General features: G+C 41.0%; 2 protein-coding genes across 5 annotated transcripts; both read left to right on the forward strand.

The window, feature by feature from the left end:
- On the forward strand, nt 1-4517 carry LOC128461941 (tRNA selenocysteine 1-associated protein 1). 3 transcript variants are annotated; one of them, XM_053447133.1, is made up of 9 exons: nt 1-189; nt 934-1031; nt 1091-1205; nt 1356-1405; nt 1658-1789; nt 2613-2729; nt 2849-3062; nt 3158-3194; nt 3927-4517. In XM_053447133.1, exons 1-9 carry the CDS (start codon nt 166-168, stop codon nt 4085-4087), a joined length of 948 nt encoding a protein of 315 aa, XP_053303108.1. In that variant the 5' UTR covers nt 1-165; the 3' UTR covers nt 4088-4517. The 3 variants fall into 3 exon arrangements, with proteins under 3 accessions (XP_053303108.1, XP_053303109.1, XP_053303110.1); XM_053447134.1 differs by having other exon boundaries at nt 2855-3062; XM_053447135.1 differs by having other exon boundaries at nt 1106-1205.
- A 3800-nt stretch (nt 4518-8317) lies between these two features.
- tmem200b (transmembrane protein 200B) lies at nt 8318-17908 on the forward strand. 2 transcript variants are annotated; one of them, XM_053447571.1, is made up of 2 exons: nt 8318-8805; nt 12575-17908. In XM_053447571.1, the coding sequence occupies exon 2, from the start codon at nt 12625-12627 to the stop codon at nt 13873-13875; it is 1251 nt and encodes a 416-aa protein (XP_053303546.1). In that variant the 5' UTR covers nt 8318-8805; nt 12575-12624; the 3' UTR covers nt 13876-17908. The 2 variants fall into 2 exon arrangements, with proteins under 2 accessions (XP_053303546.1, XP_053303547.1); XM_053447572.1 differs by lacking the exon at nt 8318-8805 and adding an exon at nt 8838-10611 and having other exon boundaries at nt 10826-17908.
- The last annotated feature ends 337 nt before the right edge of the window (nt 17909-18245 follow it).

An 18245-nucleotide genomic window follows, 5' to 3' on the forward strand; every position in this document is an offset into this window, starting at 1 on the left:
GAAGAAGAAGCGCCCATTCGCGCTATCCCGAAGAAGAAGTGTTGGTATAGCATCACGCTCTTGGTTAGCTAGCATTATTATGAGCATCGTAGAAGTTTCAGCGTGAATCACAGTCCAGGGTTCACTTTAAATTCACGTTATTATTGTTACATTTTCGCCAGCACCATGAGCACGTTATGGATGGGGAACGTGAGTTGTTCACCAAATTGTTTCGATATTTCGTTTAATGTTTAATGCCCGGGGTAGCTGCGTACGCATTAGCCCTGCGCGTTGTTCCTTTAGCAGATACGCAACGTAGCATCGTCGTGTTTCTCAGTATACAGTGTCTTACTGGTTAATCCTGCTTGTTTGGTAAACACAATAGTGAAGTAATATGTAAAGCAAACTTCCTAAGTTCACCTCCTATGCGGAAGGAGAGCTTGTCCTCCAGGGAAGGATGTGCTAAAGTCTATTAGCACCTACACCAGAGTACGACTAGTTCATAGAAAACGTTCAGTAAAACATATGGAAACCTTTCGTGTCCAACCCTCTCTGCGCTTGTATCGGTCAACAACATTAATTAGATCTGTATTATATTTATTTTATGTGAAACCTGGGAAAAGTGTGATTTTACTCCTTTTTCTCTATCCAGGTCTTTCTAGGTGAAAAGGAAACATCATTATATTAAGATGTGTTAAACCTGGACAAGAACAGCTTGGACACACCTCAAGACTGTTTCAGAGCCCTGTTAGATTTGTGAAAACTGTTTCATAGTCAAACATCTATTTTTAATGGATATCATCCTTATACCATAGATTACTATATAAAATTGGTTTCCCACATGTGAAAATGATCTCCAACAGTGATGTTTCGATCAGTTCTCTGATAACCTCTGTCTTGACTGAATGATCGTTGAGCTCTTGGCTTCATTATGGTTTTTCTGTTGCGCTGTAGCTGGATTCCTACATGGATGAGAAGTTTATCATCAGAGCCTTTTCCACGATGGGGGAGCAGGTGGTCAATGTGCGGATCTTACGAAACAAGATGACGGGGTGAGAATTTATCTACAAGCAGCTGTCCATTTTACAGTTATTTTATTCTGATTTTTAAGTGGTTTGTCATCCAGGGGTGCCCTAGGATACTGTTTTGTGGAGATGACAGATGAGGCCACAGCTGAGAGGTGTCTCCGCAAAATCAATGGAAAAGCTTTACCAGGAGCCAATCCGGTATGAAGAGCAGTTTTCATCCACAGTATCTGTTATTTTTCTTATCCTGGTTGATGGAGACACTTATGGGAACTTACCTCTCTCTTGCTCTCTCTCTCGCTCTCTTTCTCTCTCTCTCTGTTTCTCTCTCTGTCTCTCTCTCTCTTACAGCCGACAAGATTCAAGTTAAACAGAGCCAACTTTGGGAAACAAGACAGCGGGTGAGTCCAAATAGAGAAGCAGTTTCCACGTCAATTAAGGCTACGTCCACACTAATATGTATAAAAAAAAAACATCACTTAAGCCACATTTATTCCTGGTATTCCCACTACTCCTTAGCTTTCAAGCTGATTTTTTTTCTTTAATTTTTCATCTGTAAATCACGTTATGTCTTTGTTTTGAAAGGTGCCATTTAAATGAAGGTAATGATTATTGTCGACTGTAATTTAAGCCTGTGTTTGTTCTTTTGTCAGTCAGCTGTATTCTCTGTTCGTGGGAGATCTAACTCCCGAGGTGGATGATGGGATGCTTTATGAGTTCTTTTACAACCGCTACCCTACCTGCAGGGGTGGGAAAGTAGTGCTGGACAGCATGGGCAACTCCAAGTGAGTATTAACATGTCAAAATGTCCCCTCTCTCTTTCCTCCCACCTCTTCTCTCTCCCCATTTTTCTCTGCTCACACCCACCAGTCCAGGCAGACGGCCACCCACATTGAGTCTGGTTCTGTTATAGGTTTCTTCCTGTTAATAGTTTATAATACTCATTTTGTGATGATCAATGTTGATATTGTGGTGACAAACGAATAACCTTTTTAGAGAGAGAGAGAAAAAAAAAAGTGTGTTACTTCCCTCAGGTCCTTGGATCATAAATAAGCTTCATAATTCTTTTACATAATCAACCGCCTATATTGATGAATCTGACCCAGGACAAACTTGATCACTAGAAGATTCCACAGTCAAAGTTAGTTGGAGGAGTTGACTGAAAACCCATCAATGAACTGAATGGCTTTCAAGTATCATCTAGGGTCACAGGGCTCCATCCTCTGCAGAGCGTAAATATGTGGCGCATGGATCATCATTTATCGCAGTTTTTGCAGTCTTTTGCGATGCGTCGTTCGCGCACATTGATATCGCGCTGATGATATATTTCCGATATATATCGTGCACCCCTGCTTTATATTATACTATATATTGTTGGATGTAATTGGTGCAGATCCTGTCAAGACTGGAAGCTTTTGGACAGCTTTGTGTCTTCAGGCTCTGTGCTCCAGGTCTACAGATGACTGGACACGGAAATATTATTTCTTAATGTGATTAGTCATAGCAGCATTTGCAATGCTATAAGATAATGTTCTTTGGAGGTCAACTGAAGATTTGGTTGTTTTCAGGGGAGCTCTGTAATAACCCTGTGCCTGTTTCTCCCTGTAGGGGCTGTGGCTTTGTTCAGTTCCCCGATGAGCGGCTGCAGAAGCGGGCGTTAGAGGAGTGTCAGGGTGCTATGGGACTGGGTAGTAAACCTCTGAGACTGAGCCTGGCTGCTAACAAGTGAGTTGTTCTGCAAGTCTTCCCTACTTTTTTTTCAAGCCAGTGGAATAGTCTGTGCCTGGAGCATAAGCAGAATTATTTGGTGGAGTTCATCTGTGTGTCTCTTGCTCCTCTGTGAGTTTAAGGAACCGACAGCAGCAGCAGCCGAATCAACACTCAGACAAATCATGGCAGTCGACCTCAAGTTACAGAAACAACTATGACCAGTACAACCAGTACCAGCAGCAGCCATACAATGGCTATTACTCCCCCTGGGGCTATGATCAGACTGGAGGAGGGTATGGTTACAACTATCAGCAGCAGTATGATTATACACAATATCCTCCACCACAGGTGAGCTCTCTCTGTGTTAACACACATGGTCATTAGTCATCAATAACAGACATGAGTCATTCTAACATTATGTATTCATTCTTTCTTTTTTTTAGGAGAGTGAAGCTGTTGAGGAGGATGATGGACTTGAAGGTTTGGATTGGGATTTGGGGCTGCTAATGATTTCTGTTTATTGTCTATTATTTACATATATATCTGTTAGTTTTCTGATTGTGTTGTCTGTCAAGTTCCATGACATTCCTCACTGTTTTATCTTATCAATCCAGAATTTCAAGGCTTTTCATGCATAATTCTGATTATATAACCTGAAATCCTTTTAGCAAACAGCCCCCACAATACAATATTTATTTTCTTAAAATAGATACTCAAAGGAATAGTTTACATCTATGTACTGGATTTCACAGGGTGAGAATTTTAGATGGATATTCATCAGTGTTGCATACATCTGGAGAGTTGTGTTGGTTAGCCTAGAATGGCATAAAGACTGCAAGCTGAAGGAAACAGATTGCTCAGCAATACAGTATTCACAGATATATTTTGACCAGGGATACCTAAAGTTTTTAATGCCACTGGATACATAAATGATTCAGGAAATGTGTGGTCATGAAAATTTGGCAATAAGGCATGAAAAGTCATAAAATGTGTATGAACCCTGATTAAATTACCCTTAACTCAGTACTATGCTGAAGCTCCTTTGGCCCCTTTTTATCATGAAATTAAAAGTAACAAGTAATTAACATTTAAAGAAATCCTTTTTGCTGCAGGGCATGTATTTTATTCTTTTAATGTCAACAATTTAACAAAAAACAAGCAGGGTTGGCCAAACCGTTGCACTTTGTAACCATCCATCCACCTGTGTTGCAGACCCCAGTCCAGGGCTTGATGTGGTGGAGGCCAACAGGAAGTTCATGGAGCACAGTGAGGAGCTGTATGACGCTCTGATCGAGTGTCATTGGCAGTCAGCTGAACTCTCTGTTGAACAGGAACATGTGACATCCAGCCTACCAGAGCCCATTTACAGCTGAAACACTTCTCTGGACTTAACCCTCCCCGGGTGTTTTATTTCCTTTAGCTAATGAAATGTTGACTCTAAAAATAATTTTCTTAAGGACACAGTGCAAATTTGCATTGGTAATAGATCTCATTAAAGTGTATAAACCAGTGCAAATGCAGTGTGTACACACATTCCTGAGTTACAATAAATACTTGTGATTTATTTATGGTTCTGGACACTGAATCCAAAGGATAATGTGTTATGGTAAACGTCCTAAGATATTAGGACAGATACAGAACATGTATTATGAAATTAAACAACACGAATGTAAACAAAACCCCAAAATGACCATTTATTGACTTTGATACCTGTACACAACCAGTTGACCTCACATATGTTTTTATCTGTTTAACAGAAGTATTTGTGAGATTGATCTCTTATTAAAGCCCAAAACAAAGAAATGTAATGTGATTCTATCATCTCTCAGATTATTCCCATTATTTATGTTAAACAACTTTTCCAGGTCTTCATATGTAAATAACAGAAGGTTTATGTCTCGACTGATTTATTTGATGCTTCTGGAGTAAAACATGGCAAAGTGAAATGAAATGTGTTTGTGACTGCGTCAAACTCAAGAATTTAGTTATATTCAAATTCCCTCCCTGTACACATCTGTGCAAGTGAATGGAAACAATTCTGAACTATGGTCAGCATTATGTATTTTATCATGAGATTAAGAATGGATTTTGATATATAACGGTATATTACAGGGATAAGGTCAAAAGACCAAAACATACAGTACGCTGAAAACGATTAAATCCATCTCCACACAGAGTAATGTGTTTGAGTAAGTATATGAAAATTGTAGTTTAGATTGTTAAAGATTTCAGGATGCATTGTAAAAAAAAAAAAATGTTGTGCTTGTCTACATGTCTGTACAAGAACCAAAAGATGCACGACCACAGACAGTGGATCAGACTCCCAAGCAACAGGAAAGTGAAATGTATGCAGTGAAGGTTTTTAATCAGAGGAGACACGGTGATTACTGCTCTAAAGATGTATTATACAGTGCCTTGCATAAGTATTCACCCCCCCTTGGACTTTTTCCCATTATGTACTGTTACTAACTGGAATTCAAATAGACTTAAATAAACTTTTTCCCGTTTGATCAACAAAACATGCATAGTACTTTGGAGGTGCAAAATAAATTTTATTGTGACACAAACAATAATGAGAACAAAAAAGTTGACATCTGTTGGGTGCATAAGTATTCACCCCCCTGTGTCAATACTTGGTAGAACCCCCTTTCGCTGCAATTACAGCTGCAAGTCTTTTGGGGTATGTCTCTACCAGCTTTGCACATCTAGAGATGGAAAGGTTTGTCCATTCTTCTTGGCAAATAAGATGAAGCTCAGTCAGATTGGATGGAGACCGTCTGTGAACCGCAATCTTCAAGTGTTGCCATAGATTCTCTATTGGATTGAGGTCTGGGCTTTGACTGGGCCATTTTAAGACATTAACATTCTTTAATCCAAACCATTCCTTTGTAGCTCTGGCTGTATGTTTAGGGTCATTGTCCTGCTGGAAGATGAACCTCCGCCCCAGTCTCAAGTCTTTTGCAGACTGCATCAGATTTTCTTCAAGGATTTCCCTGTATTTGGCTCCATCCATCTTTCCCTCTATTCTGACCAGTTTCCCTGTACCTGCTGAAGAGAAGCATCCCCACAGCATGATGCTACCACCACCATGTTTCACTGTTGGGATGGTGTGCTCAGGGTGATGGGCAGTGTTGGGTTTTCGCCACACATAGCGTTTGCATTGAGGCCAAAAAGTTCAATTTTGGTCTCATCTGACCAGAGCACCTTCTTCCATATGTTTGCTGTGTCTCCCACATGGCTTCTGGCAAACTCCAAACGGGATTTTTTATGGATCCCTTTCAACAATGGCTTTCTTCTTGCCACTCTTCCATAAAGGCCAGATTTGTGGAGTAGACGACCTATAGTTGTCCTGTGGACAGATTCTCCCACCTCAGCTGTGGATCTCTGCAACTCCTCCAGAGTAACCATGGGCCTCCTGGTTGCTTCTCTGATTAATTTTCTCCTTGTCCGACTCTTCAGTTTGGGTGGACGGCCTCCTCTTGGTAGGTTTGCGGTTGTGCCATATTCTTTCCATTTTCTTATGATGGATTTTATGGTGCTCAGAGAGATGTTCAAAGCTCTGGATATTTTTTTATAACCTAACCCTGCTTCATATTTCTCCACAACTTTATCCCTGACCTGTTTGGTGAGCTCCTTGGTCTTCATGATGCTGTTTATTCAGTAATGATCTCCAACAAACTCTGAGTCCGTCACAGAACAGGTGTATTTATACTGAGATTAAATTGCAGACAGGTGGACCCTATTTACTAATTATGTGACTTGCAAATGTGACTTGTGAATGCAATTGGTCGCACCAGATCTTTGTTAGGGGTTTCACAGTAAAGGGGGTGAATACATATGCACTCAACACTTTTCAGATTTTTATTTGTAAATAATTGTGAAATCCATGTAATATTTCCCCCCACTTCCAAATGATGCACTATTTTGTGTTGGTCCATTACATAAACTCACGATGAAATAAATTTTAATCTGTGGTTATACCATGACAAAATGTAGAAAAGTCCAAAGGGGGTGAATACTTATGCAAGGCACTGTACATCACGAGGCATGGCAGGATTACATTAAAAGCCAAGGGAATAACATGGTGGCTCCAACTGACCTACAACGGTTTCATGACAGGTGAGTTGTATTCGGGAATATACAATATATGAACTGTAGAAGAAAACTTGGGGTCACTTGTAAGGAGAAGTGAAAAATTTTGAAGGAAAAAGCTTATTATTGAGCTCCAGTTCATTGAAAATGATCAAGTTCCCCCTCCATCAAGTGGATCATATCAATCCAGTGGTGAGATGTTGACACTGGCTCACTGTCTGTCAAAGCGATCCAGACCCCTCAGGTTGTCTGGAACAGGTTCTGCTTTCTGTCCCTAGTCAAAATTAAACATGGAGAGGCTGCTCAACACGCTCCAAGCGACCTGAAGGTCAATCATCATCAATCAAATTTTATTTGTATAGCTCATATTCACAAATCACAATTCGTCTCATAGGGCTTTAACATGATGTGACAGCCTCTGTCCTTAACCCTCAACAAGAGTAAGGAAAAACTACTAAAAACCCTTTTAACAGGGTAAAAATACGTAGAAACCTCAGAGAGAGACACATGTGAGGGATCCCTCTCCCAGGACGGACAGAAGTGCAATAGATGTCAAGTGTAGGAAAACATCATCAAGATTAAAGGTTTTAGCAGCATTGATGAGGGTAAAATTGTTTAAAGGATAACTTCAATGCTATATATCAAGCAGTCCTGCTGCAATCAAAGTCTATGGTGAGCAGCCAGCAAGATCATGACCGCTATCCAAATCGGATGCCACTATAGTCCACAGTCATTGTCCACTGCTGCTTATAAGGATCCATCATCAGCCTAGTTACAGGTTGTTGGTTTAGAACCTGAGCTTATTTTGGTAAACTGATCACGGATGATCAAAGAGGAACTGTCTAAATAATGGGTAGGATTCTCAGCCGTTTCTGAGATTTCTGTTGTTGGTAGGGTATTAGTGCCAATTGAGGGCAGGAGATGGTTGATTTTATTTCTAATAGTTATAATTTTATCATTGAAAAAGATCGATAGACTGGTTCAACTACACTTAAACACAATGACCCATGAAGCCCCCCCCCCCCCCCCCCCCCCACACACACACACACCTAAACCAAATAGTCTGCTGTCAGATGTGAACAGCTACAGATCAAAATGAATAAATATCGAGCTTATAACGTATCACTGCTGTTAGACTTTAATTAGTCACTTTACACCATGTGACATCAGCTGTCGCCCACGAGGTGGAGACAAAAAACAGTGGCCGTTTATTGTGACTCCTTTATCTTAATTAAATCCAGTGTCTGTGTGTTGTATTTGTTGCAGAGCTGTGACTCTCAAATACATTTACCACTTAAAGAGTAAAGGTACTTTCCTATATTCCCCGAGGCTGCTTTTTGATTAAAATACCTCAAACATTTTTGGACATTAGTCTACTCAAGAATGCAGACACTTGGTTATGTTCATGCCATTGGCTCTATGGCGCTGCGATACTCTTATTTTGAAAGGCACCGTGTTTTGGAGCTTGTTGGCTGCTGCTCACTTGACTGCACTGGTCCGCAGACAGAGCGCAGAGCGCAGCGCTGAGGAGGGAGCATCGGGGCTCTGCTGGCTTCTATTGTCCTCATGGTGAGACGAGCTTTGTGCCAGATGTTCCTCAGGAGTTGGTGAAGACACTGCGTGCTCCTCCTCCTGCCCTCTGCCTGTTGTAAATATTCTGGAACAGAGACAGCAGCTGAGCTGTCCACATTCTGGAGGCTCCTCAGCCCAAACGATCAGGATGTTCTGTGTCCTCAAACTATTAAGAGGCTGCAACAGGATCCGAGACATGCAGGCAAGTTCCCAGAAGTCAGCTGCCACTGGACTGGGAGTTCCAGAGAAGTTAGACTGGGTGGTTTAACCAGCAGGTAAAGTGCTGCAGCCACCTCTGGCTCCAGTGTTTCTTCCACCAACCACACTGTGTATGGATGGTGCTGTGCGGGTGTGTGTTGTTGTTGAGGAATGCAGCAGCACAGACAGCCAGACATACTCCTGTCTGTCGCTAAGCTCCGTCGTTAAGGTAATTATAAAACGCTTGATATATCTATTAAATCATCTTCCCAATGATCATTCTAATTCATATTGCATGAAGAGGTTTTATTTTTGTTCAGCTTCATGTTGCCTTTGCATCACAGATGGTCCCACCCCTCCACACCCTGCAAGCTCATCATATACTCCCCAGTGTCTGTACACATCATCAAGCACAACTTGTGGCTTCCAAGGAGTGATGTGCTTCCTTTGCTGGTTGGAACACAGCAGGCGAACAGTGTGATGTGTCTATGACACACTTAAGGCATGCGTCCTGTGTCAGGCACGACACTGAGGCTTTTGCAGCTCACACTGCTCTCTGGTGAATCTGGTTACTGCCGTGTTATTAAATCATATCACAGTGAACCTGGATGTCTGAGCACCTTCTGCTTCAGTTCTGTATCCGCACGAAGACGCAGTCCTGCTGCATTTTGCAGAGTTTACCAATAGAAACATGTGTCAGAAATGGTGAATGCGGTTCACTATGAATTAGTAAATTCATCTGCAATCCAACAGACCACAGTCTATAATAATGTAATAAGAGACCTGTCTGATGTGTGTTTTAGAGCAGATTTCCGATCGTCGTCTAATATCTTAAATGTTCAAAACATTTGCCTGAATAACATGCAATGTAGGATTTGGGGTTCCCTTTCACTTGGTTAATCTGCCAAATACTTTTGCTAACATTGTGAAAAATGTGAGTCATAATTTCCCAGAACCCAAGGTGACATATTTACCCTGGAGTTTTGGGACTTATTCTATCCAACCAGAGATATTCTATTCATTATTATAGATGTTAATGCAGGGGAAACTGGAACCACTGGGTATTTGACATTAAAAAGTCATACACAGTTAATAACATAGGTAAGGTTTGCTGTTAAATTGTCTGATAATCAAATAATAAACCAACTGACAAATAGTTTCAGCTATGAAACACACATAAATATTAAATAATAAATAAACATGATTCAGACCAGGAAAGGAGTATCAAAGTATCGGTTTTGATGTTGTACTGGATATAATTCAGTTTGTGTTGAAAAGATACTGAAATGCTGCTTACAACCATATTAGCAAAAGGTTCATGGAAGTCCTTTTCTATTGTCAAGGACATGTAGGAAACTCGGAGTCCATGCTGAGCAAGTCTGTGTTATTTAATTTAAACATGAAAATTCATCCCTGAATAGTAGTTTGACAAAATAATCATAACTTGATCTTTGCATGCTTGTATCAGGAACCTTTGGCTGAATGTCATGACCTTCATCATCAGCAGAGGGAGTTTGCTAAGGTGTTATGTAACCAGGGGTCAAGATCTAGTAGCGAAATGTGGTTTTACACTCTGGAAAAAGCCTGGAACATGGAACATGAGTTGGGATTATTTTGTCAAACTTTAATTTTTAAAGAGATACTATAGTACTCTGTACTAGATAGTATAATTCTGTAAGGATGAGAGAAATCTGCAGCAGAGCAGATTACTCCCCATGAGATGCTCCAAGCTGAGAAACAAATGCATGTTTTTTAATCGCCATCGAACACTATCGTTTCTGTGATCAGACTTTACCATGCAAGCCACTCATAATGTCTGGGGAAATACTTAGTATGTGCAGGTTAAGTTCTTAGGCTTGTTTAACTTGCAGCTTCATTTGTTGAGTGTTTAGCCAGTGTCATCTGAAAAATGAGAGAGACCATTCCCAGGCAAGTTGGAAGCACAACTTAACCCACTAAACCTGTGACAGGAGAAGACAGCAGCTGGAGAAAGGCCAGGGGGTTAGAGGGAGAACCTTCTTGCTGTGAGGTGCAGGTGCTGAACACCACACCACTGTGTTGATGCTGTAAAATACTGAAACAACCTGAAAGTTGCTAAAAAGATCTGTAGATCTGAGAGGAACTGCAGTGTTTGATATCAAGTTTCTGCTCAGATTTTAATATGGAATGGTGATTAGTGCAGTATGAAGATTTATTTTAAATGTTTGGAGCTCTGATTTATTTGTCACTTTTGCATATTTTGTTTTCAGGTTGAACAAGGATGTTTCTGTTTCCCTTTGCTGGAAATGATCTGTTACCAGGTAGCCATTAGTAACTGACACATGGCTGAATGGCTGAATTGATAGACGGAAGGACAGACGGATAGGATAGATAGGTAGATGGTCGGATAGGCTGTATTTCATCAATTTGTGCAGAATCCTCCTCATCAGAATGTCGGTGTCACTGTGGCTGTGATGTTTGACTGCAGGAGGAAGAAAAGTAATGACTTTCACGAATGACACTTTCACAAATCAAAAAAACGGTGAAGAGTTTATCTTTGAAGCTTGAATGCTGTGGAGTTGTGCTCCATCAAACCTAAAGAAGCAAACGCATATTTGAGCACCCAGCCCCATCTGTGCACAATAAGAAGAAGTGACAATGCTGTGAGGTGTCTGACAGTTGGCTTGGTGACAGCATTTTACTCTCACTGTCAAATGCTCAGGATATATGGAACTGCAGTGGGAGTGTTAGAGGCTGTTTTTCAATTTCATTCTGCTTTTTTTATAATCATGTGAGAGCTCTTCAAGCTCTTTAAATTTACAAACTCCCTCAGACTTAGAAGGTTTGGAACATGGTAAACAACCATCGACTAATGGGTGGCCAAAGTAAGCTATGGCAAGACTAAATATGTCTGGATTTATAGACATCCATGTGTAATATCCAATCTGTCGAGATGTTAAAAGGGATTACATTTCAGAAAGGAAATATTTGATATACAGCCGACCGTAAAATGTGTATGTATGCTTCTATGTCAGTGTTGCAGAAACTACGCAAGTTATCTGCTCTTTTCCAGTAAGACTAGAGGGTTTAGAATTTGATGACCTTCAAAATCCATTTCAAATATATCTGACATCCCTCTACTAATTACATAATAATAATAATAATAATTATAATAATTATAATAATTATAATAATATATAATTACATTAATTACTTGTAACATAACCTTCTGTTAAAAAGTCTTAAGGAATACATGTTTAACAGACCAGATTCCGTGACGTAGGTTTTCTTAAAAACTATTCAAAGTGCTCTGATATCCAGTCAGAGCCATTACACAGCTGCAAACAAACGCTCCCTATCCACAGAGTCAAGATACAACAAGAGAAACAAAGACCAAAAGGAAATGAGCAAAAGATCATGCAGCGTTTTAATCCAGGTTTTAGACATTCGGCCATTGGTAAGTTATAAATGTCACAGTTGCCACCTCAATCTTGATGTTTTGTAGCTTTAGAAAACATTCTTATCATCATTCAGAGATGTTGGGGCTGGATCTCTCTAAAGTGAAAGATATCATTTTGTGGTAATAAAGATGTGCAGTGCAGGCTAATAATATATCTGTTTGTAAGCGACTTCTTGCATTAGAGGCACAGACTCCCCCTCAGTAAAGATATTGTCCAGCTTGTGCTCTCAAGCTCCTCCTGTTTTACTCATTGAATAATCATCAAAATACTTTTCTTGTACTGCTACTGGTACCGCCACCAGTGGCCAAAGGTCAGAAATGTTCAAACTATGGTCAAACATAGTGGCTTCAAATTTGGTCATACCTCTCCATTAATTAATACTTTTAAATAGCATGTACTTGTAATCATGCCATGATTCACCTACATATCACATTTTTGTGATCTACTAAAGTGATATTTAAAAAGTACAGCTGACTGATGTATTGTGCACATTTAATTAATGGATGCATATACACTGCTATAGCTGCATTCACCCTTAACATATCCTCACTCCTCAAGTCCTCTGACAGGGTGTGACCTGGAGTGAGAGTTCCTGACTGACCTGTGCTATGATGTCCCAGAAGGCCGGAGGTGTCAAGCCAACTTCCCCATCTGGGCGGCGGAAGTTTCGCTTCACCTTATGTGGCAGAAAGAAAAAAGATAGGGTGATCCGAGGCAAGCTTCGAATCCGTTCCCTGCCTGGAGCCTTCCTGGTGCTGGGGGTCATTGTAGTGGTTGTCGGAACTGCCCTGGCTGTGGCGGGTTACTGGCCCTACAGGATATCAAGATCATCCATCCTGGGAGCAACAGATGGTGAAAGCATCTCTGAGTCACAGACTTCAGGATGGAGTCTGGGAGCTAAGGGTCTCATGTCCACAGCCAGCCTCATCCACAATGAACGGATGAAGCTGTTGGGGCCTGTCATCATGGGGGTTGGACTCTTCATCCTCATATGTGCCAACACGGTCCTGTATGAGAACAGGGACAGAGAGACTAAGATGCTGCTGTCCCAGATGCGGAGTGTTATCTGCTCTGTGTCTGCAGCTGTGCCCTCAGCCGACCTTCAAGAAATAGCAGCAGCCAACTCAATGACGAAACATTACCAGTGGGTGAGCAGTTTGCCAGCTGCCCATCTCAACATCCTCTGTCTGCAGCAGCTGGCCAGCTCTGAGCCCCTGCTCCAGACCAGACATCCCAGAGAACTTGAGGACAGCGTGGAGGGCATCTACCAGCAAGCTGTTCTCCAGACAGAAGCCCTCCACCACCAGGAATCAGAGCCGCCGCCTTCCTTCCAGTACTCCCACTCCAACTCATATAATTCCAGTCAGACACACTTAAACATACAGTCTGGTGCTGAGCAGAGAGGCAACTTCAATGTACCGGCTTCCCCACTTGTCAAGCTCAGCAACTGCCTGGTGTCTGCTAGTTCCATGTCCACCCTGGGTGTGGACGAGGTGGATATTCCAGCTGCCCAGCCGAGGCGTTGCCATAGTATGAGCTACAGGACTAACCCTCATATAGCCCAAGCTGGTGTGCGCATCCAGGAAAGTCTCCACACACCCAGAGAGGAGGGTCAATTAAACCAGCCTGTAGCCTTGATGGGAGAGGCTGGTTCACAGGTTTGTGTGAACATCCTGGGACATGTTGTTGATGCTGTGGAGGAGCAGACTCACCAAAGCTGGCCTCGTTTAGACCTGGGTATTGGCAGGCGATACCTGAAGCTAGAGAACAAAGAGGACTCAGTAGACAAGCTGCTGGACCAGTTAGAGCAGCAGTGTTCACAGTGGGATAGGAGCTTTGGCTCTGGACCTTTTCAGTGATGGAGTAATCATATTTTACCCTGGATTCAGACATTGCACCGTTTGTTTTTAAATTCTGCGTGAGGCAGAGAGAAACTGAGCCCTGGACCGTTTGGAGTATTTCCCACGAGGATTATCCAAAACATGAGCATGTTCTTATTCTTCCGTGGAACACAGAGTATATTTTTTGTTTGGCTGAATGTGGCAGATGTTTATAGAATTGAAGGACATGAGCAATATACAGATCCTACAGGCTGTAAAGACTTTTTACTTGAGTTTGGGTTGCCAGCAAAGCAATGAACTTATATATTGATGCCGAAATGTGTTTGCCAGTTTCCAGGACACAATGTGCACAACCAAATGAAGAAGTGATATACAGTAAGGATGTCAATTTATGGAGGATTGTTTTCACTGTGCAATCATTTTTTAACCAAACTACCTGGACCCCTGAGCCCATAAAGTGCTGACAGCTCTTAATAAATACGAGTAGTATTTGAAAAAAGGGACCTTTCCTCAGCTGAGGTCCCATACTCCAAATGCAATGCATGGCAGCGATGTACAGTATGTTACATCTTAATAATTATGCAGAATAATGTCATTGTTGGTTTTTAAGTCTATAAGAAGTAATGATCATGAAAGGGTGATTCTGGTTTATTAATGTTTGGGTCTAATTGTCTTATGTTTGGCTGTTATTCATACAGAATCAGGTGAGATAACATTGAAGTCACCAGAGCTGCTCTGAGACATGCAATGATCTCTGGAGAACCTCCTTACATCTCTGAACGGGCACTATGTGTGAATGCAAATTTCAGAGTGAGAGCCTCCGGACAGTCTGCAGACTTTCTCCTTCCAGTCTCCTCGTAAAAGACAGTAGAATGTCTGAAGCAGCCAATATGAGAACATAGCAGGAGATCCTCTGTGGTATTTTTCAAGCGAGTGGGCGTGTTGATATTTCCAACACGTGACAGACACAAAAGAAAAAAAACTAAAGGTAAACAAATATCTCAGGATAAAAAAGCGGTGCCATACACGTAGAAGACACAGACGAAGATGTTGAGAGCTTTTGGTGATTAAGGTGTCGACAAAACATGTTATCTCTGCAGTGTAATTCTTATTTTACATCCTGTCTTTGCCTGCTGCACCACCCCTCACCTGAACACTCTGAAGATTTCTGTGTTGTTGTGAATGTGAGAATCTCCTGCTGTGTTGTTCATGTGTGAATGAGATTGTCTGGACCCACTTTTGCAGACTCCTCCAGATGACATGTCTGAAACTGGCTCAAGTGAATTGCTGATGCCCGGGAACATGATTACATTGTCTATCTCTTAACTGTGATGACTGTTTTCATGGACTCTTTGGATAATAATAATGCAGTCTTCTTATGGGCAAATTGTCATTGCCATGGGCCCAGGCATTATTTTCAGGTGCATATCTGTCATTCATGTAATAACAGTTCAATTGTTTTGTCTATGAGTGTTTCCTCTGTCAGGTAACAACATTGTCCCGTTCTGTTCAGAATCTTTTCAGCAGAAAATAACATTTAATATAGTTTGCAACACACTATTGTTCTTATAAAATACGTTTTCAACAACTATAACTTCCTACGCAGGCTTTCTTAAATGAATCTGCTTTATAAACCTAATAGATACAAATATTGACATTTTATATAAAATATTAATTTAAGGCAAATAAATAATATTGTTAATGGTGAATGGTTTTGTATTATATAGCGCTTTTCTAGTCTTGATGACAACTCAAAGCGCTTTACAGTACAGTTTTACATTCACTGTACTGTAAAGCGAATTTCAACAAGCACTGAAAATATCATAATAGCTATATATTATTGTATACTAAAAACTATACTATATTTACATAATGCAAATAAATAGTGGGACTTCTGTGGCATGTACTACGAATCAGGATTTCACTTATTCAGGTTCAGTCCTACGAAGCTCGTTTAATTCTTATGAGAGTAAATCACCATGGTAACTTATACTGAGCGGCCAAACTGCTCTGAAGCAGGTTAATTTGGAAATAAGAGATCAAGCAGAAAAAGTCCTCGCCCACTGACCAATCAATTACTTGAAACACTTGACATCACTGTTCTTGGGGGATCCCATGGAGCAAATAAAAAAACAGGATCGCGTGGAGGTCGGTGTGCGGATTGTTGGAGAGTTTCTGAGGGGGACAAGGGTCTTCAGAGACCGGAAATATCCTTTCTTTATGAAAGATATAGTTTCTCATCAGAAGGAATGATAAACCTTTGTCAGCTGCTGGAGACAAACATAACCAACCGGACACCTAGCAATCAGAATCAGAATCAGAATCAGAATCAGTATTATTTTTATTTCTATGTATATTTGCACATACAGGAAATTGCCTTGGTGTTGTTGGTGCACTGTACAAACTACTATATATAAACAACACAACAATGTGCTCACAGTACCACATACTGTCTGCATTGATTAACATTTCTTTACTTGTGGGAGTTATTGATATTGATGTACTGGGTGTGTTAGCAGTGGGATAATCCATCATAGTTTTACATTTATGTCCTTCCCTTTAAGTTTATCCTATGAAATAAGTGTGTCAAGTTAAGATTCTTAGCCAGCTTCTCTCCATGCATTTAGCAATTGTGACTTTGTTTCTTTTAGTCTGTATAACTCCTCATATTTTTCTAATATCACAGCCTGGGTGGACTTAATGAGTTGAAACCATCTTCGTGTGGCGGCTTAGACTGACAGGATTTTGTTAAATTAAATCAAGACAGATTACGAAAAGATATCCAGGGTATGTTGAGCTCGCTTCGTAGTACAGGCCTCAGGTCCGGCCATCAATTTTATTTGGTAGCACAGACAGATTACTGCAAACGCAAACAGGGTTACCCAATTAGTTAACTGAACGGACTTATCTTATGACTTCATTTTAGTGACATCCCAGAGCTCTGATACTGATGAACTTTAACATTACAGTGTTATAATTGCTATAAGGAAGCATGGTTAAAACATGAAAGAAGTCAAAGCAGATAAAATAATGACAGCGAATTTCTCTTTGTTGTTTCCAATATTAGTTTGTAATGAAGACAGGGACATGTCCCCTGTGTCTTCTTCAGCAATTCTTCTTTCACAATGCACTCACCATTTATGAGGATGCCATGCTCACACACATCAATCCCCACCCCCACGCTCCCCAACCTTTGATCAAATGGACAGAATGGATTGTGCAGACGAGGCTTGCCTGCAGATCAGTTTTCTTGCATACAGCTGAGTGTGTGCTAAAGACTCTGTTTAGCCCTGGTATTATAATGTGTTTCCACATGTCTCCAGTGACACTTGCCTGTTCGCTATGCAAATACATACAATTAAGCAAAGACCAAATATATTAAAATATGATTTTAACATGTTGGAAGCAGCAATGCACTTTCTGTGCCGAGTGTGCGTGAAATTGAAAAGAAGAAGAGATCAAGATAGTATAGACAAGTGGCCCAAGATGTTTGACAAGCTTGTTATACATGCTTATGGGCTTCTTTTTTATTCAGACATCATGGCCAGCGCCTGTATGTTTTCGTTCCTCTGCATACACAGTGGAAAGACACCAGCGGAAGAGATGGCCTGTTAATGTGGCCGAGGGCACCTTCATGTTCAGACTGCTAAAAGAATAAAGCCACGTGTCTCAGACCATCTTGGTTGTGTTAACTACTGCACTTAGAGCTGTCCTCTTGTAATTGAATCACCCAAGATGCATGTTAACGCTCTGTCTGAACAGCGCCATAAAGGAATGAGTATATAAATCAGAGTCTCATGCCCCCTACTCCTTTGCCCCGCTCCGTTTATACACAATGCTAATGTGGAGAGGTGACTCCTCCTTGTTTGAATCAACAGTCTTTTCTGGTTTTCTTTCTCTATGTGCTGCCGGTTCTGTATGCCATGTGTGACACTTTGTGTTCTAAATGTATACCAAGCAATATCATCTGTCTAAGAGAACAACCAATGGCTGTGTCTTGCCCTGTGTCTACCACCAAATGAAAACACGTTGCCATGCCTTTGTTGCAAATATAAAGTAAAGCAAAAGCAGCTCTTGTTTGTGGTTGTCTCACTTATTCAAGCTGTCAAGTTAATGTTACCAGGTTGTATATGTATGTGGCATATAAGCTCTCACTATGCTCGCAACTGACAATACCTTCCTCCAGACTTTGCATTCCATTTCTCAGGCTGAAAACATCCAGCTGGGTTTTGGAGCAGTGAGGCCCACGTCCAGTTTATCACCTGATAAATAAAACTGTGAGACATGGAATTTTTTCTCTCTGCCTCCACAGTACCAGCCTGAGGTTTTCAAGCAGCCTTGAGCATTGATAGGGTGGAGTGGTAAGGGGGAATTCCCTAGCTGCAAAT

Source organism: Pleuronectes platessa, chromosome 18 (assembly GCF_947347685.1).
Source record: "Pleuronectes platessa chromosome 18, fPlePla1.1, whole genome shotgun sequence".
Lineage (NCBI taxonomy): Eukaryota > Metazoa > Chordata > Actinopteri > Pleuronectiformes > Pleuronectidae > Pleuronectes > Pleuronectes platessa.

Coding starts and splice junctions, on each gene's coding strand:
- tmem200b (XM_053447571.1), top strand. CDS start 12,625: ATGATGTCCCAGAAGGCCGGAGGTGTCAAGCCAACTTCCCCATCTGGG.
- LOC128461941 (XM_053447133.1), top strand. CDS start 166: ATGAGCACGTTATGGATGGGGAAC. Junction 1,206..1,355: donor CTTTACCAGGAGCCAATCCG/GTATGAAGAGCA, acceptor TCTCTCTTACAG/CCGACAAGATTCAAGTTAAA. Junction 3,195..3,926: donor GGAGGATGATGGACTTGAAG/GTTTGGATTGGG, acceptor CCTGTGTTGCAG/ACCCCAGTCCAGGGCTTGAT.